The sequence below is a fragment of the Panthera onca genome, chromosome A2 (genome assembly GCF_046562875.1).
Source record: "Panthera onca isolate mPanOnc1 chromosome A2, mPanOnc1 haplotype 2, whole genome shotgun sequence".
Lineage (NCBI taxonomy): Eukaryota > Metazoa > Chordata > Mammalia > Carnivora > Felidae > Panthera > Panthera onca.
Window position 1 is genome coordinate 121,193,833 of NC_138340.1, and position 20,145 is coordinate 121,213,977.

Genomic DNA, 20,145 nt, shown 5'->3' on the forward strand with positions numbered 1-20,145 from the left:
CCTCCCCTGCGCGCTCTCTCTCTCTCTCTCTCTCTCTCTCTCTCTCGGATCCTCTGTCCACCTCTCTCCCTCTCTGGCCCTCCCCTGCGTGCGCTCTCTCTCTCTCTCAAAAATAAACATTAAAAACAAGAAGTTCATGCTAAGCACAGTCATGGTCTTTTGCATCCAATACATAGGATAACAGTGTAGTAAAAATCAGAACATTCCAGTTGATGGAACTGCCAACCCACTCCACCTCAATAAAGGTGCCCAGTGGCTTTTCTAAAGCAAGAAAGTACCATATGTTTACTAGTTATCCCATCTATCAGTTTTCTTTCTCAAAATAAATAACAAATACGATGGGATTCCCATAATACTCTAATGCAGCCAAAGCTCTCCAAGGATTTTTCCCCCAAAGTCTGTAAGGAAGTCAGCACCCTCAACTGCTATAAACATGAAGCACAGATTTGTCGAGTGGTTAAAGGGAGAGTTTTTGAGACTGAATAAATAAAAAACTACTGCTGATAACAAATTGCAATAACACTAATAATTATTTAAACCTGAATGTGGGAATTATAATTCGGGGTTTATTTGTGCCTATGTATCCAAAAACAGCAGAATGTGCGTAACTCAGTGGTTCCCAAACCTTCTGATTTCTTGCCAAGCCTTATAAAAAAATCACACGAACGATACAAATAGGTGAGGAGAATTTCTGACATTTTCCCACACTTGAAGTTCAGATCGAGGGGGGTGCCTGGGTGGCTCAGGCGGTTAAGCGTCCAACTTCGTTTCAGGTCATGTTTTACAGTTCGTGAGTTTGAGCCCTGCATCGGGCTCTGTACTGGTGGTTCGGCGCTTGCTTGAGATTCTCTCTCTCTCCGTCTGTCTCTCTCTTCCCCTTCTCCACTTACTCTCTCTCTCTCTCTCTCTCTCTCTCAAAAATAAACTTTTTTTTTTAAAGCCCAGATGGTAGCTTCTTAAATGCCACTTCATCAAATGTATGCTAAGTAACGACCCGGACATTAAATGACTTGACCAAGGTCACATATCCAGCCAGCGGCAAAGCTGAAACTGTCATCTGAGTCACAAGGCACACCCCTCCCAGGCCACCGGGACAGGGCAGGGCACACTTTGTCACACTTGTGGAACCCTCCCAGAGTGTCCCAGGGATGGCCCTGACGTGAGGCACACCTGAGAGGGCTCCAGAAAGCTGGTTCAAAGAAGCCACCTAACCCGGAATTCACCCCAGGTCACCCGGCCCCTGCATTGCGTGCCGTGACACGAACACAGGATAATGGGCCCAAAAGGGGAAAGTGCTTCCAGCGGCAAAGAGTCTCCCATCAGCTGGTTAGTGAGGAGGTTTAAGGCCGGCTGAGCGACTCTACAGGGACAATCCACCGTCAGGAGGGACAATTAAACGAAGGAAGCCATGAGCGAAACCGTATGACCACGACCCTCAGCTCTCCCTGAGACAAATCTAAGGCACGGTCTGATGACAGGGACCAGAGCGTGCTCTCCCACGCTCTGTCTCAGAAGTCTGCAGAATCTTAGCCTTCGAGCCCAGAGACCTGCTCCCTGGGAGGCGTCCTGGCCTCATCTGTCCCTTTTGTCTTCCAGAATCTTGTGACACACGCGCCGAGCCAGTGTAAAAAATGTTTCCCTGTCATTTGTTTTCTCATTTGGCAAGAGAGCATAATTACCGTGGAAACCCCTGACGTTTTATAGCGTGTCATAACTTTCAAAGTGCTTGCATTCAGTTCTCCTAGTACCCCTATTTTTCTATTCGCTCACTTTTCTATTCTATCCATACAACACACAAATACGTGTTGAGTAATGATTGAGCACCCGTCACCATTCTAGGTACGAGGGACACAGCAACGAACAAGGCAGGGAAAACATTTCCATCCCATTTTACAGATGAGAAGACTGAGGCTCACAGCAGCTAAGTGTTGGGTCCAAAGGCATATTCCTAGTAAGTGGCAGACGGAGAACTAAATTCAGGTCTTCTAAACTGAGGTCAGTTTTCCGCCCACGACCTCACACCATTATATTAACCTTCTGTTTGTTCTTCATACACACTGTGCAGAAAAATAAAACCCTTTTGGTGCTTTGGGATTTTATCATCAGTGGCCAGCCGGCACTTCTGACCTCAAATATGGCTCTATCCTTAGGAAGGTGCAGAAACTCCCCAAGCCACTCAGCCAGGCTTATCCCGTGCCCTGGAGTCCCCCAGATCCACTGAGGGGAGTCTGGCACAGAGCGGGGCAGCACAAGGCTCCTGCGTGGGTGAATCTCCTAAACGTTCAACCAAGCTCAAAATAACCCAAAATAACCAGTTTTCTCTCAATTGCAGGTGTCTCTTGAATGGGTCGCTCCAGCTTCACTGTCGGTCACTTTAATCACACGATCTCAGCCGCATCTGGCTGAGGGCAGGACCTATCAGTGAAGGGCCTTTCTATTTTAAAGGGAAAGAGAACTCGTACATTTGGGGCATAGGATGAGCTTCGGGCTGGATCCAGATGCTCTGGAAGGTTGTGAGGTCAAAGGGCAGAGAGAGGAGGAATCTGGTGCTGTACGCATTCAGAGTGAAATTGACGGGGGTGCTATTTCACACGGGGCCCTCACCTCTGGGTACGTCTCTGCTGGCTGTTCCCTGAACAGTACCAGGGATCGTATTTACCTACGCGGCCGCGTCTAAGGTTTGTTAAGTGTTATCTCCACCAACAGACAGGCCGCTCGTCACTACATTTGAATTAACCAGATGAGACAGTCTCAGTTGACTCAGCTTCACCTCTCAAATTTAGCACACTGGGAGAAGAGAAGGAAACACACACACACACACACACACACACACACACACCAGGTCCCCTGCAACTCCCCAGCTATTTGCCGCTAGTTAAATTAGGCCCAACATCCCATTTTCCTAGAATTTCTTCCCTATTTTCTGTTTCCTGGGCCGAAGTCCACAGCCTCATACGATGAGAGAAATGGGTTGGGACACAGCCTTCTGATATTTAAAATGGAAAAATTTTTTAATTTTCTCCCCCTCTTGGTTTCTCCATCCTGTACACCGAGTGGACTTTCTGTGGGCTTTCTCAGATGTGGAGGCCTCTTGGCGATGTGCCGGTTTGGCAACCGTATCTGAAAAAAATAAGCCCCGATCCATGGCGTCTGCCGGCTTCTGTGGTGTGAACATGCCCACTGTGACCCGTGTCACGTTACCAGTGTGACGTCACTGAACACAGGGTTGGGAAGAGACGCACCTGCTCGGCTCTCACGGGCTCCAGGACCCCGAATTTCACAGTCTCAATGTGCTAAGGTACCTCTCTCCCCTTTCCCTCTCCAATTCTTCACATCAGTGAGGCTTTGGCAAGTGCCAGCTTCCACGAAGGAAACGGCTTCCAAAGGTCAGAACCAGAGCACTGAAGTCAGTCGCTGTCACCATGTGGATAACTGAGGCACCAGCTGACTCAACGGAATATTAATAGGACAGAATCTGCCTCCTCAATAAAATTAATTAAAGGTCTTTTGCATCTCCCTCTTTAGCTCTCAAACTCTGACTTTTGCACCTCCATCCAGCCCTCAAACTTGCACAGAACCTGGTCCATCCTGGAAGGGGCGGAGAAAGAGGAAAAGAGCGCGAGAACAAGTTATTTCCAGAGAAGGATCTGTAATGAGTCCACCGAGCAAAGGGCAGAGACGTGTCGAAGCAGACAGAGCAACAGTCAGATGGTGTCCTTTGGTTCCGAACATTAATTGGGAGGGATAAAGAACACAGTCCCGCTCTTAAATCATAATCTTTCGCGAGCCCCCTGCTTTGAAATGATTTCCTGAAAACATCTCTCTACTGTTTCCAGCGTCAGCAGAAGCCAGCTAAAATTTCCCCCATTTACTACCTAAAAACCCAAGAGGAGGTAATTATGCTTCCTGCTGACAAAATAGAAAATGTTAAACATGCCCAATTACAGAGAAACACTGAAATGGTGAATAGGAGAAAAGACTCTGTGACAGTTCTAACAGTCACAGTAGGAAACGCAGCTCCCTTAGCCCTGAAAGAAAAAATGAATGCCTTAATCTTCTTTAAGGTCTTTTCAATTAATTTAACCATGAATAACTTTCTTTTAAAATTACTTGAAATCTTCCAGATTAAATATAAGCAGGCTATTTCCCAGCCCATTTTTAGAACCGTACTGGGCCATGTACTTCAGTCTAGGAAATGGCATTCCTTTCTGTTAGTGTTCTGGCCTCACACAGCCCCGTCTTCTAAGCACAGCTGGGGCCGGTGCCTGAGACATCAGGAGCAAGGCGGGTACTTCAGGCCTTCCTCAGCTCAACCCACTCCTTCAAAGGCTCCTGCCCACTAAAGAACACGGCAGGGCATTCTAGTCACTCTACAGAAGGGCTCTAAGTGCCCACGTGTACCCCTGTGGTGCGGCACAGAGCGCTCCCAAGAGGCAGCTGAGCCACCAGCGTTCGGGGCAAGCTAAGTCGGAGTCCATGAAGGGAGGTCCAGACAACAGGGAGAGGAAGGACGAGCCCCAGAGCTGGTGGACGGACAAGAGGGCGGGAGCAGGGCCATCCATGAGAGCAAGCATCCAGAGCTTTGAGATAAGGTCAAAAGGAAGCAGCCGGGTCAACCAGGAGTGCACCGTGGGAGGCCGACTGGAATACCATGGAGAGGAGGTTCACCGTGGGAGGCCATGAGAGGGTGGCCAGGCTTGTTTACTGGAAGAGTGGGGGGTGGGGGCTGGCGGGCAGAGGAGAGATGGAAACATAATCTACAACAGGGTACCGTTTCATGGCTCTCTGCATGCGTCCATGCTGTCTCTCTACCCAAAAAGTCATTCCTGCTTTTCATTCCTAACAAACTCTTCCTCCTCCCACAATGCCCGGCGCGCAAGAGATCCTTCCTCAGTGAAGCGTGCTCCTTCATCATCTCCTCCAAGCCACCTGTTACCTTGCATACACTTCATCCCTAATACCCAATCAGCATGATATCTGGTACACAGTAGGTGCTTCATACATGCTTGTTGAATGAATAAATGAGTGGACGAAAAACTAGGAATAGCTTATACTGAATTTAATAGTCAGGTCCTGCTAGAAGGATCTACTGATATTGGCAGTAATTTACAAGTAAGTCCGACAGGTCAAGAGAGGTACTCGGCTTTTCCCCTGAGTCATCTAAGAAACCATCCCTAGCTAGACACCATCATTGTCTTCTATTCCTGAAACAGTAAGAGGAGAATAAATATGTTTAGCTGAAAAGGGAATGAAATTGAACAGCTGCAGATTTCCTGACAGCAGTCAAAGATCTGACACCCGATATACAAACAATGATGAGTGTTTTCAGCCAAGAGAACCCCTAAAAAATACCACTGAAACTATCAGAATAGGACATTTTCATGGTTTTCCAGGCTGAGGGTCAGTCTTGACCTGACACATTCGTAAGCCCACCTTAAAGATTCTGATACAACAGGTTTGGGTCAAGGCACCTGTATTTTTCAAAAACTCCAAGTGCTTCTGATAATGAACTGAATTAGAAACCGCTGGAAAGCTGTGTCTAAGCCACTGATGCCATGACTTGCAGCGTATGTGACCGAACGTTACCAGGGAGTGGGGCTGCTGTCTGCCTGGCAAATCAGAGATAGTCTTAATAAAAGAAAAGTTAAGCCTACTGTCTATTTACTTGGATTATCTCATTTAATCCTCCCCACAAGCATACGAAGTAGGAGCTGACATTATCCCCAGGACCCCCGGTCTGTACAGCACACTGAAGCTTACAGAGGTTAAGTAACTTACCAGCCACTCAGTGAGAGAGATGGAACTCAAAATCCTGACAGGTGATTCTAGAGGCTGTGTTCTTAAACACTGGGCAGTACAATGCCTTTGCTGAACGTAGGCAGAAAGCAACTCCCTAAAACACAATGTCTTACAAAGTGGTCAGTGCCCGGAGGCGCCTGGTGGCTCAGTCGGTTAAGCGTCCGACTTTGGCTCAGGTCATGACCTCGTGGTTCATGAGTTCGAGCCCCGCGTTGGGCTCTGTGCTGACAGCTCGGAGCCAGGAGCCTGCTTCGGATTCTGTGTCTCCCTCTCTCTCTGCCCCTCCCCTGCTCACGCTCTGTCTCTCTCTGTCTCGAAAAGAAATAAAACATTAAAAAAAAATTAAAAAAAAAAAAAAAAGAAGTGGTCAGTGCCCTTGACGTTGCCTCAATCTGCATTGCCTCCGGGCTATTTGGTCCTCTAACTTACAGGAACTGATTGTTTTGATCAATCTTGGGCATTCCTGCATCTGTCTCACTGTGTGTTATGTATGTTTGCATCCCTCATGCATGTTTGCACAACGCCTGGCCCATGATATCAACTCAATAAATATCGGTTGAATTTAAACCAATTTGATTCCACGGATGTCATAAAAATGATATGACTCCAGCCAAGAACTCCCCTTTGTCAAAGCTCTTTGTGCTGCATTGGCCACGTTGGGGCCGACTGAAAAATGTGACTCGGCTATAGAAAGAGAGGTACAGGGACGCAGCGCGTGCGCATTGGATGAGCTTTCGAGGAGCACATACTTCCTGCCAGCACGACTGTGTCTCAAACAAACCTGGAAGGATCTGGGGTCCCAGTGAAGTAGTGAATGCACGGCGAGCTTCTATTCTGAGGCAGAACAGACACTACACTGGCTGTGGTAAGGAAGGACTCGGAATCTATACAGACTCCACTGGCTTTGTCCCGTAAGATGTCAATCATAGTCTGCACAGTGATGCTTTCTGTAAAGAAAAAAAAAAAAAAAAAAGAGAAAGAGAGAGAGAGAGAAGCTTTAATAGCGGCAAGTTGTTAACCAAAATCCATTTGTTCCTTTTCTTCTTAGTTACAGAACCCTGGACTATAACTGCCCAGCTACAGACTATGTTTCCCAGCTTCCCTTGCGGCTCGGGCGGGGTCACATGATAAATCCCGACCAGTGGGAGAAGAAATGCTACGTGCAACTTCCTCGTCACCTCCATACAAAGGACGGTTCGCCCTTCACTTTGTTTGCCCCTCTTTCTGCTGCCCAGGACATGCCCGCAAGTCGGACCACGGGCGGAAGTCAAACGTCGCGTACGGCTGTCCTCTGGTGCCGGGTAACCCACCAGCCCTGGACTGGCCGTATACATCTAGACCATAACACGGGAGAAAAATAAGCTTCCATTTTCTCGAAGCCATATTATTTTGGAGTCTCCTTGCGCTAAGTAGCACTTAGCAATTTCTCAACCAGTACAGTATGCAATAGAACGATATCCATAGGAAAGTATTTGCAGTCTATGCACAATCCACTAAGCAAGTTCTCTCATACACACTTGCTGGTTACAGTCAGCACTGTATTTGGAGAATGACCTGTCTGCAGTGGGAAAGAGACACACAGAGAAATATTCAGAACATTCACAGCCATTTTGAGTACTGGCTCTGACTTCAGATAAATGCGTAAACAACTCCTTGGCTACAAAGGACCCCGGTTTTACGTTTTCTCCCTCTGATCATGATTCGTTAAAACACTATTCTTTCCGTCTATGTTCACATAGATGGAATCAAAGCGTCACATAAAGAAGAGGTGCCTTAAACTTCACTAACACAACTCACGTCCTCTTTGTACATTTCCAATTGTAATATGCCATACCTAAAAGGATTAATAAAGCCTTGATTTCTTCAACTATCCGGTGTTAAACATTTTTCATTGTCTTACGAATGAGTTTATTGATTTAAATCAGGACCCAGTCGGTTGATAACAGCTGAAATCTCTTTTGACCTCTGCTTCTCACTTTATCCCCTTGCATTTTATTTGTGGGGCCATTTCTCCTATAGAGTTTCCCACAGTCTGCACTTTGCAGACAGCAGCCCCTGGTGTTACTTAGTATGTCCTCCCATCCTCTGCATTTCCTGTAAACCCGTAGCTAGGTCCAGAGGCTTCATCAGATTTAGATTTGATGTTCTGGCAAGACTGCTTCATACATGGTATTATATACTTTTCTCAAGCTGGGTTTGTTTTTTTGTTAACTTTTGGAGTTTTTTTTTTTGAAGTTCCCATTTTATTTTTTATTTATTTTTTAATTTTTTTTTAACGTTTATTTATTTTTGAGACAGAGAGAGAGAGACAGAGCATGAATGGGGGAGGGGCAGAGAGAGAGGGAGACACAGAATCAGAAGCAGGCTCCAGGCTCTGAGCCATCAGCCCAGAGCCCGACGCGGGGATCGAACTCACGGACCACGAGATCGTGACCTGAGCTGAAGTCGGACGCTTAACCGACTGAGCCACCCAGGCGCCCCATGAAGTTCCCATTTTAAAATGGATCACTGTCCTACCTTCCTACCCTTAATACATTAAGTTCTACAGCCAAAGTCGTGACATGTTCTTCTACGTTAAGCATCGGCAAGCTTTTTCTTAAAGAACCAGACAGTAAATATTTCAGGCTTATGGGCCCCACCACCTTGCTGTAACTTACCTGTCGCGACTCTGCAACTATGCCAATATGGCATGGAAGCAGTCATAACCAGCACCTAGATAAATGTGCACGGCTGTATTCCAGTAAAATTTTATTTGCAAAATAGGGGATTGCCAACAGGTCCCAGTCTGTTGACCCCTGTTCTAAATGATCACAGGTCTAACTTACAAAACGCATGTATCACTGGCAACTATAAAATGCGGCCTCAGTGGTGTACTTGGAAGGGTTTCCGCTCGGGCACAGAAGTAATAAGCTATCCAGTCACCACGTTTGCCTCAACATGGATTCTGATTAAGTCAATAGCTAGGTGCGAGATAGAGGGTTCGGGAAGAGAATGCAGAACAACAGTTCCAACTCAACAAATGTTCATGGAGCAAAAGACTATAATGGACACCACGAGGGGATCCCAGTATGAGTGAAAGACAGTGCCCTGCCCTCCAGGCTCAGCAGGCCACTGAGAAAGGAAAATACAGGAAGACAAGGCAATGAGTGAAACGCTGAGGTAGAAGGAAGGCTACAGTAAGTTATCACGAAGACAAGCACAATGACTTGAATCAGAAGGAGGAAAAACCCTCGTGGATGAGGAAGCATCCTGTAACAATAGATATACGTCATCCTGCCTGCACATCAGGGACATCAACACAAGTTCGTCTCTATGTACAAGGTCCGTTCTCATTTCCACCTCCTTGCTCACCCCCCGAAGTTCAGACAAGTTCTCTGAAACACAGCTGCAAGACAACAGGCATGAGAGGGAGAATCGCAAGGGATATACTAACTCACCTTCTTTCTTTTCTAAGCTGTCTTTGCCTGCACAGCAGTCTAGGTGGTCATCAGCCGGAGAAAAAACTTCGGAAAAATTGAACTCGTCCTCTCCCGTCCACCAGCCTTGACTCTGAGCATAACTCCTGAGCTCAGGATGCTGCGCGTCTATCTTAGTGGTGAGCGAAAGCTGATTGCAAATACACTTCACTCCCTCTGTAGAGAGTGCAAAGTCCGGTTAGCTGGAAGGATACTTAGAAGGACTTAATCAAGAAATGGAAATTTACACCGAACCCCTTCTCTGCGATTCGACTTTAGAGAGAGGAAATGATTCTATTTTTGAAGAGAGAAACACAATCCTTGGTCCTCTTGTAAGAAGACCTCCCAGAAGGTTTGACCAGTCCTGACCGGGCACTACCACATTTTAAAGGAGCAATGGTTGCTAGATCTAAAATTCACACTCAGAAGGAAACCTGTGAAGCTCTCATTAGGGCTAAATAAACCCCAGGCATCTATTAACGATGGGAATGAAAGGTTTCTTGAAAGAGACATGACGCGACTTACAAGACTTATGAACATCACAACTATAGCCCTGCTTCTTCCCCAATTTAGGCTTCCTCCACTTGAAGGAACACTTTATACCTCCACCCTCTGCCCAAGTAACATCACTTCTGGAAAATACAAAGATGGCACCTCTTCATTCAACTTTTTTTTTTTTTCAGGTCCCAACATTTAGAAAAACACAGTGGCACTGATAATGAATTGTTTTAAAAGAACGGAATGTACCTGCGAATATACGTCTCTGAGGATATCAGTATAAGCGTGTGTGTGTGTGTGTGTGCATGCGTGTACGTGTATATGAGTGCAGAAATTCTATGGGAATTTTTTTCTCATAAAAATATAAGTGCAGCTAAAAGAGTCTAGAGTCGGGAGCGCATGAATGCTGAGTGCACTCCAGCTTGATGAAACTCCCCTATCGGCTGGCAGGCTTCCTGTGGCTTCTTCCAAAGCCTCAGCTGCAAATCCACTGAGGATGACTTCATTCTTCAAGATGCTGTCTAGAACACTAAGAAGTTATGAGTTGTAGCTCATAAGAGGCCATCCGTACTTGCTGCTTCCAGAGAGCGTGCTGATCTTTTAAATTCTTGGGAGAATGAAGTAGAGAGAGAGATCAAACCACAAGCCGCAAGCCGTTACTGCCTAAAAACCAGTTTCTAGAGACAAGGTCAGTGCTGGACAGGGTTCTTCCAGTATGTTCTGCTCCACTGATTTGTTCTTCCAAAATAAGTATTCCTAGCTGATGGGCATTGGCCTTCTGCCGCTCATCTTTTCAGAGGACAACACAAAAATAAAACTACTTAAAAAAATTAAAAATAAAAAGGAGCTTTGGCCTAAAAAGGGGCTTTTGGCATTCTTCATGCTAAGCTATCCAAAAAAATCCTGTGAGCAACGCCACAGATATTATTTTCCTAAAGGGCTGATTTATAATGTATGTTTGCTTTCGGGGCGCCCAGGTGGCTCAGTAGGTTAAGCGTCCAACTCTTGATTTCGGCTCAGGTCATGATCTCACGCTTCATGATCAAGCTCTGAGTCAGGCTGTGCTGACTGTGCAGACCCCGCTTGGGATTCTCTCTCTCCCTCTCTCCACTCCCCACCCCCCCACCCCCGCAACTCGCTGTCTCTCTCTCAAAAGTACGGAAAAAACATTAAAAATAATATATGTTTGCTCCCAAGAATGTTAGCATTCAGGGCCTAGTTTCATCAAGTCCTGTTGCACTCACACCGCTGCTGGGATCAGAGGACATGAGATCAATGAGTCCAAGGAATGAATGGCTGAGCTTTTACTTCAATGTTTCGTGAAAGCGCGCATTTTGAGGAGATGGGTTTTTTAAGCTGCATCTTGAAGAGAAACTAAGCTTCTGAAATGCAGGTATAGATCAAAAAGTTTTAAGTTCTATTTAAAAGCAATATATGACTGCTTTTTCAGCATGGACCACTAGCCCTCCTGCCGGAAACGTTGGAGAGTAAGGCTTCAGCTTAGAACTTTTTTGATAAAACAGTTTAAAGTTCTTGCACTGCAGCAGGCTCAGTGATCCAGCGGCCACACCGGCTGTCTCAGTCCTGTAAGTGCCATAGGGATGGGGCACAGGCACCAGGAGGTATATGCTGGGCACGTGGGGGTGAAGAAACTCTCTGGGACTGTTGCAAGGGTGCCACCAGCCCATTCGGTGCCCTTGTGAGAATGCGAAGAAGCCACCCTCCTCCAGGCAAGCGCCGCAAGCCAGCCACGTAGAGCATCCAACACACCCCTCGTCCGCAGAAACCCTCATCACTGCACTGACTCAGGCCACAGAAAACCTTGACTCTCAACTATCGCAGTAGATCTTCTGCTTCTAACTCAGGTCAGCTTTGGTTCCAATCACCCCTTGGGTAGGTCTGGAAAACAGGTTTCATCCCTATCATCAATTCTGAGGAACTGGAAGAGACTTCCTGACAAATTCAGTTGAGAAACTGAAGCCCAAGTTTAGGTTCAACACGAGAAGAGGGTGGCGAGCCACTAGCCGCGTGTGCCGTGAGCACAGGAGGGGAGAAATGGTGGCACACCGTCTAGGTACTTGTCATCCAGTCCTGAGGAGCGTCAGGGGGGCTTCACTGGCCGATTCTCTCCTAGAATTCCTTCGTCCTCTCGGAAACCCTTTAACCCATGCTGGGACCTCATCCTGTCTCCAATATGAGGCTGCTAAGTGATGAGACAGGACAACCACAACCCCCTCTAACATCTCCTTCCTCGGAACTGTCTCAGAACAAAGTGCTGCAGGGAGCACAGAGCCACAACTGTGTGGGCACAAGATCCTTCCGAATGGATCCCCTAGGCCTCTGCGCTTCTAGAAACACTGTCTCACAGAGAAATGAGCTTGTCCCAGAGGCAGTCCACGGTCCTCACACAGATCCGAACGCCTCTTTTAGAGGAACATTCCAAGTGCGAGGAGCCACAGGGCTACGGGTGATGAGGGGCAGCTCCCTGTTGTAGGGGTTCACTCACTGAATGGAATGGGATAATCACCATTCCTTTGGCCAAGTCACAGAGTAACCATTTGGGTCACGAAACGGCTGGTAGCCACAGCCGGGTCCTGCCCAGAAACCAAGCGGAAAATAAGAAATGTCACGAGCGTGTCTCCCAAGTGTTGACACCTCTGCAGCCCAGGTTCTTCCTAGAAGCAGAGCCCAGAAGTGAGGATACGGCACAGAGGGGGTCTGCCGCACCAGGGTGACTCCTACGCGTCCAGGCAGCATCCGCCCGAGCCTCTCTTGCCCTCGAAGCTCCCCCCCACCCCCGCCCGTCCACACCGCTCACCTGTGATCTGCTCAGCAGCCCAGTACTTCCCCACGGTCTCCAGCACCCAGGCTTCCTCGCGATCCACAATCAGATACGCGCTTTGGAAGCTGTGGCAGGCGTGTGCATCTTCGTAATAATTGCCACCCTGTCCGTGTTCCTCCAACAAGGCGACGATGACATCCAAGGCTTCTTTGGCTGTTGTCCCTCTTTCCAAACCAAGCCTGAAGTAAGAAGACCGGAAGTCTCCCTCAGTCCCTTCATACGCTATGGTTCTCACCACAGTAACCAAAGCCTGGGGTGCAGATGAGTTATGAAGCACGCCGTCACATGTAAATGTATGAAATATTCAGGCCGATACACAGATTCATGGCACTTGAGCTCAGGATGCGTCTCTCACGCATTCGGTTCCAAATCGTGGGGGTGTTTTCTGTCTTTGGGCACCCCCCATCCCCCCCCCCCCGACACACACACACAAACAGAAGACTCAGGAACCCAGTGGCTTCTCCCTCGTGAAAGGCAGCTCAGCCAACGCTCTGTTTCTTTTCTGATTCTGACTCCCATGATGCCGGCCAGCTCAGCTCTAGCCGTGTCAAGACCCCCTTTCTGTGGCTTATTCTCCCTCCTGCCTCCGGGCAAAAGGACACCTGTGCGCAGGGCAGCCTTGATCTCTGTTACTCTACACCAGGCATTTTGGTTGGTAACAAAGGGTTCCATTGCCAGCCCTTGTCCTCGGTACATATGTTTTACTCCGTCATCTCACAGGGAATGGGTGCCTGGTGGGACGTGATCCATCCTTTTCTGCGTATCTCTCCTCCTACCTATCAGCCTGCCTCTCCTGGTGTGGCTTAGAGCGTCACTTATCAAAAAGTACCTATTTCTTCTGAAATGAAACAGCAGTCTGCTCCCAGCCCTCCCAAGTAATCGGCCCCCTACAGAGGGCACAGAAACAGCCCTCTGCGTGACCTCGGGCAAGTCCCATAATATGTCTGAACTCCGCGTTATGTCACCTATAAAACAGGTACCTAATTACTGGGCTCTATGAAGACAGGTGTACGAGATACTGACTGTGAAAACACAAACACAACTGCCCAGGACCAAGGGGGTCAGTAGGTCTGAGAGGCAGCACGCTGTGGCCGAAAAACAATGGCTCAGAGATACGGGGACCTGGCTCCCAATTCTATGTGTGCCACCCACTGGCAGTGTGACCTTAAGTAACATAACCTTTCGGGAACGTGATTTTCTCATTTGTAATGTCAAAACGGGACTACGCCCCTCTCGGGCTGATGTGAAAGAGGATGGCACTTGAAATGTACTCAGTAAGTGTCCACTGACTCATCTCTTGCTTCCAATCATAATTCTGGCGGCAGGAACACAAGGACTTCAGAACAGAGACGACGGTGCCCGCTAAAATGGCAGCATAAGCCAGCTCTGTGGGAATTTTCATCATGCGAGCAATCGTCTCTAAAACTCACCCAGCCTGATTCTTGCTGAAGGAACCTCCACTGTCCTGCCAGGAAGAGGAAAAGATAATGCTACAGACTTATTTCTCTCTCTCTCTTTTTTTTTTTTAAGTTTATGTATTTATTTTGGGAGAGGCAGGGAGAATGCAAACAGGGGAGGGGCAGAGAGAGAGGGGAGCCCAACGTGGGGCTTGAACTCGCGAAACCCTGACATCCTGACCTGAGCCAAAATCAAGAGTCGGTCGCTTCACTGAGTGAGCCACCCAGGCGCCCCGACAGACTTGCTCTCGTGACAGGCTTATCTTCGTAGTCAGATAATTATATATCCATTTATTGGGCATTTCTCAATTTTAGCTTATTTAGGAAGACTTGGTGAAAAGGCACTGATTTGCAAAGCTGAACCCTAAGACCTTAGCAGAGTGATACAAAATAAACTTAGGAGACGGTTGGCTTAAGCAGACTTTTCTGTTGGTGGGTGTCATCTTCTCCAAAGAGGACCGACAGAAGCAAGCTCATCTGCTCTTGAGGATCCAGAGGAAACAAGCATGCTATATGAGCACCTCTCTGATCTGCCCGAGCTGTGCCCCGAGGAGGGCCCCCTTCTTCCTTTCACAGATGCCTAGCAGCCTCTGGTCACATTGCCTCATGCATGCATTCCAGGCAGAAGCCTTGTCCCGAGGCCTTCACAGGGCTCCAATCTGCCCAGGCAAACATGTGCTAGGAGCGTGGGAATACCTAGCCAGGGGCACACCACCTTTGGAAGCCGTGACTTCTCTTTTGCAGCTTCTAGCTCATTCTCCTGTCGTTCTGCCCGCTGCATTCCACACTGAGGCGCCAGTACGCGCACTTGCCCTCCCACAAGGCAAGAACCTTGGCTCCGGGAGTTTCCTTAGTGCCCTCTGCATATGGCATCGGCAGCGGGACCTCAGCACTCATCCACAGACACCACTCTGATCAGACCCTCCTACCCTCTGTGCCAGGACCAAGGAAAACGATACACCTGGCCACTCCCACTTAGCCTCTGTGCTATGGGCCAAGGACAGGACAGCCTGCTCCACTGTATCAGGATGCAAACAACAGCAAGACTGAGGGGACAGGTGCACCCGGGCTACAGTAGTCTAGGGCCACAAGTTACCCGATATCAAGAGACCCGTTCCAAAGCCTTTCACAGTGCTCTGGCCCCATAGATGGGGCAAATTCACGTGACTCAAAATGAGAACACCATCTTTCTGGTCCCATGCCTACTTTCCCTTTGGCTATGTCACCTCACTATGGGCATGACCGGGGCAGGAAAAGGGATGGAATTCGCTGGGCCAAGGTTAGAGTCTCACTCTGACATCTACCTTCAGTGCAGTTCAGATCCTTTGAACATATGAGCTCGGTCCACGTTTTTCTGGATCTTGGAGTTAGATGCACCCAAGTTCAAATTCTTGTTTTATGAAAACTACTTGTAAGGATCCCTACTTGTAGTCCATGACTCTCACACAGGTATGTCAAGCCCAGTGTGCCCATTCCTGGAAGGTCAATAGACCTATCCATCGGTTGGCGGAAGCTATGGACCACAGAGGTCTCTGTATAAATGCACACTTTCTCCCTGGAAGTCCTACAAAGTGTCAAAACCGCGAATGCTTGGTGTAAGATGTTGGCTCTGGGAGGTTCTTTAGAGGTCATCCGATCTAAGGCCTCCCCTCGAATAAATGCGGAGACTGTGGTCCCGAGGGGTGCTGTAACTTGGGTGTACTCACACGGAAAACCAAGGCCCCTGGCTCCCAGCCCAATATTCTTTCAACGAGGCCATGAGTCTGTTGCATTTCACCATCTCCGAAAAAAAGAAAGCCAGTTCAGAGTGTCGTTTCGGTCCCACCCACCCTCGCCTTTGGTGGTTCACTCCAAACTCGGTCATTGATCAGCCACCGCAGGCCAGGCACACAAGTCCCGGTGCTCACGGCACGGTGGTGACCAAGGAGAGGCCCCCATCCCACCGAGCCCACGACGCGTCTGCTGCCTCCTGTTATGTAGTGGCCGGTAGAGAAGGAAAAGGGAAAAGGACAAGTGAGATGAAGAAGGATAGGAGGGGCATATATCTCTTCTTTCTTCCTTGATATGTTACGTATTTTATATGCAGCCTTCCCTCTTTTGTACATTTTAGCTACATTTCAAACCTTGAACCACCCACTTAAAATACACCGTTCAGTGATTTTTAGTACATTCACACATCTACCACCACAACCTAACTGGGACATTTTCAACACCCCAAAAAGAAGCCCCATGTCCATAAGAAATCACTCCCCATTTTCCCACCCCTGCCACAGGCAATCACTAATCTATTTTCTGCTACTATGGATTTGCCTGTTCTGGACATTTCATGTAAATGCAATCATACAACATGCGACCTCCGGTGTCTGGCTTTGTTACTTAGCACGATGTTTTCTTTCTTTCTTTCTTTCTTTCTTTCTTTCTTTCTTTCTTTCTTTTTAATATTTCTTTATTTCTGAGACAGAGAGAGACAGAGCATGAGTGGGGGAGGGGCAGAGAGAGAGGGAGACACAGAATCTGAAGCAGGCTCCAGGCTCTGAGCTGTCAGCACAGAGCCCGACGCGGGGCTCAAACTCACAAACCGTGAGATCATGACCTGAGCCGAAGTCGGTCGCTCAACCGACTGAGCCACCCAGACGCCCCTAGCACGATGTTTTCAAAACCCACCATGTTGAAGCATGTGTAAGCACTCGGTTATTTTTTATTGCTCAATAATATTCCACCGTAATCCACCTTTTTTGTTTTTTCCTATCACCTCAAACTTATCAAAAGACACATGTCTCCTTTGGGAGGACTGTGTTACAAAAATATGAGGTTTGGAGGGAAATAAATCCCGTTCCCATTTCCCCCACCTGTTCTGAGCAGTTGTTTCAAAGAATGACTGTGTGGTACCTGACCAGATCCATCCCCAATAAGGCTTCGGTCTCAGCTGCTGGTTCTCTGGCATTGATGGCTTCATTGGCTATGCACACTCCATGCTCATTGGCTCCCATTTCTGCCCCCCAAAGCCAGGCAGGTCTGCTTAGCACAATAGCATGGGTCCTGGGAACTTGGTCGATTGAAATGTACGTGCACTAGAAAACAAAGACAGGAAAGAAAGGACCATCACCCGTCAGGAACCACTCAGTTTCCATCTTGGTACTTAACCGGAACCACTACATCAGTTGCAAACAGAGCCAGAAAATGAAAGGCCTTGGGAACACAAGACTTAAAAGATACCCCAGGTCTCAACGCAAGCTCAGAGGTCTCTAGAGTGAGGTGCAGTTGTGCCAATCAGGTTTCAGTCTCCGGTTCAAGCCCAGTTTATTCACAGTGCTCTCGCATTTATAGCAATCAGCTTCTTTTTTTTTTTTAATTTTTTTTTAACGTTTATTTATTTTTGAGAGAGAGAGAGACAGAGCATGAACAGGGGAGGAGCAGAGAGAGAGGGAGACACAGAATCTGAAACAGGCTCCAGGCTCTGAGCTGTCAGCACAGAGCCCAACGCGGAGCTCGAACTCACGGACCGTGAGATCATGACCTGAGCCGAAGTCGGACGCTTAACTGACCGTGCCACCCAGGCGCCCCAGCAATCAGCTTCTTGAACCAGGTATGCAGCTCATTTGTGCCCTGAATACGCTGTCTGGTCATTTCAGCAGGCACAGATACTTCAGGGCACAAGCATTTTAAACAAACATAACCATTTATTCCCATCTCCAAAATTCCTTCCAGATCAGTGGCTTTCAAACTTCTTTAAAGTTATTGAACCTTACTACAGAAGAAACTTTACTCGGAGGCCTAACATAGAAAGCAGATTAAAGGAAAATGTGTTGCCTGACGAAGATGGGGGTGGGGCCGGGGGGGTCCCTATGCTCCTGGCAATGATCCCTAGGGCTCCCTGGAACCTAGTTTCATAACCTTCACGTTTGCTCTAGTGGTAGAAACGGGAACGTGATGATAAAGCTTTACATTTAACTAATGCATTAAATGCTCTCTTATACACTGTGCTTCCCCGTCTGTCCCATCTGATTCTCACACTAAGCCTATGCAGCGGACACAGGGGAAGAGAGTCCCAGAAGGGCATGTTTCTATGATCAGGACAGCAAGACCCACACCACGTGGTGTTGTATGTCTTACCTTCTCCAGGCTGCTGTGTCTTTACCTGGAAAATGAGTGAGCTAATCGAGAACAAGAGATTTTGTTTTTCGAAATATTTTTAGCCTTAGAACCCTGCCTTCGCACAAACTCTTACGTAGAAGCATGAAGACAGTAAAAGCGGTCATGGTGCGTTGAGGCAAATGGAAGTTGGGTGGGGGGACCAGCTAACTCAAAGCCCGGCCTGTTGGTTCTACCCTTTCCCTCCCCACGATGGGCCCACGGCACGGACAGCTCCCTTGGAGAAATGAGAAAAACATTAACCTGGGTGGCCCATAAGGCGCCTGCTGACTCTGGCATGGAATCCAGGGCTCTAAGCTGCACAGCGCTATTTGGCTCTCAAGGGAGAAATTCGTCACCTGCGGCAACCATTTACATTTTAAATTGGGCACTGAAAGCATCGGCTCAACTGTGGCCTCGGATCTTTTTCTGACTCGCGACCCAGTTGTGTCGACTGAACACAGCCCGGGACGTTATTCTGCATTGATCTTCCATAACGTCTAAGCCTCGGGTAAGAGCTAAAACGCGGGCGGCATGCACACTCATTGGTCAGGTGACATATGTATCTTCATAATCCATGGAAGGTGCTGCTCTGCACTGGGATGATGTTATTTCACTGGATAAATACTGGTAAGACTGAAAGCTAATTAAATCCAGAGGCTGTCAAGAGGCTCTTGAGTTTTTCACGGCAAATTGATAATGAAATGCACTCTTGAAATGTTTTCCCTAGTTCCTGAACGTTGTTTACTTTGAAAAACGCTTCTTTTACAGCAAAAACCTAGCCAGAGCCATGAACAAACTACGGTCCTCTGTGCTCTTCTAAATGTGATAGCAGTTTATATCTTAAAATTGTATTCTTCATGTAAAAAGCAGTTCAGGCATCGACCAACGTTTTCCAAACCCCTCTGTGTACACTGAGTCAGTTCCAGTGATAAATTCTGTCTTGAAAAGAATGAGTAAATATGGAAGGAATTTAAGATTCTTTAAAAAAAAAAATTTTTTTTAACGTTTATTTTTGAGAGACAGAGAACGAGCAGGGGAGGAACAGAGAGAGGAAGATGCAGAATCCGAAGCAGGCTCCAGGCTCTGTGCTGTCAGCACAGAACCCGACGTGGGGCTTGAATCCACGGACTGCGAGATCATGACCTGAGCCGAAGTCAGTTGCTTAACCGACTGAGCCACCCACGCGCCCCAGGAATTTAAGATTCTTAAGCGCAGACGTATCATAAAGTTATTTTTATGGGCAAGAAGGAAGCAAAAAGAAGAATGGGTTTATTTATCTGTTCTCAAATTCGTTTTTACACATTCGTTTCCATTTTGCCAATTATTTACAGAGCACCAACCACACAGAAGGCATTTTGCGCTAAGCACTGTTTGCAGATAAATCAGGAAGGATGCCTAATCCCTGTTCTTTCAGTTGGGAAACAAGGAGAAAGCACACATGCAAATTACCATGACCACCAGGCCAACCTCAGCAGGTATCACCGAGGCCTGTCAAGTTAATGTGTAATCCACCTTTCCCCCTCCTCAATCTTGTACATCTGAGCAATCCATTCCTGCTTTTTTCTTCCACATTCCATTCCATTTATCCCCTTCCAAATACTGTATAATTGGCTTATGTACTGCATATACCGTTTATGTATGTTATCTCCCCCAGCCACAAGGTAAGCTCCATAGGGGCAAGGAGATATATTTGTGGTTTAGTTCAGTGATATATCCCAAATCTGGTACACACTAGGCATCAACAGATCTTTTTTCAAGGGAGGGAAGGAAGGAAGGAAGGAAGGAAGGAAGGAAGGAAGGAAGGAATAAGTGAACAACAAAGAACAGAGGGACATAATACAGGTTCAACAGAAAGAGGGAAATTATCTAAGTGGCCAGAGGGTTTATCAAGTGAGTGACATTTGAGTTGATCTTGAAAAAACGGGCCAGACATCGAGGCGCTCCTGACAGAGAGGTAAGA

The 20,145-nt window shown here is 47.5% G+C and overlaps 1 protein-coding gene across 2 annotated transcripts in view; it reads right to left on the reverse strand.

The window, feature by feature from the left end:
• SCRN1 (secernin 1) overlaps positions 1–20,145 on the reverse strand; it is a 62,268-nt gene that overhangs the window by 7,885 nt on the left and 34,238 nt on the right. For both annotated transcript variants that reach the window (XM_060632814.3, XM_078440992.2), the window contains exons 3-6: positions 16,941–17,122; positions 12,571–12,773; positions 9,237–9,431; positions 6,581–6,746 (exon numbers count right to left, since the gene is read on the reverse strand). In XM_060632814.3, the coding sequence (XP_060488797.1) occupies positions 6,581–6,746; positions 9,237–9,431; positions 12,571–12,773; positions 16,941–17,122 (746 nt within the window). The remainder of the gene's footprint in view (positions 1–6,580; positions 6,747–9,236; positions 9,432–12,570; positions 12,774–16,940; positions 17,123–20,145) is intronic.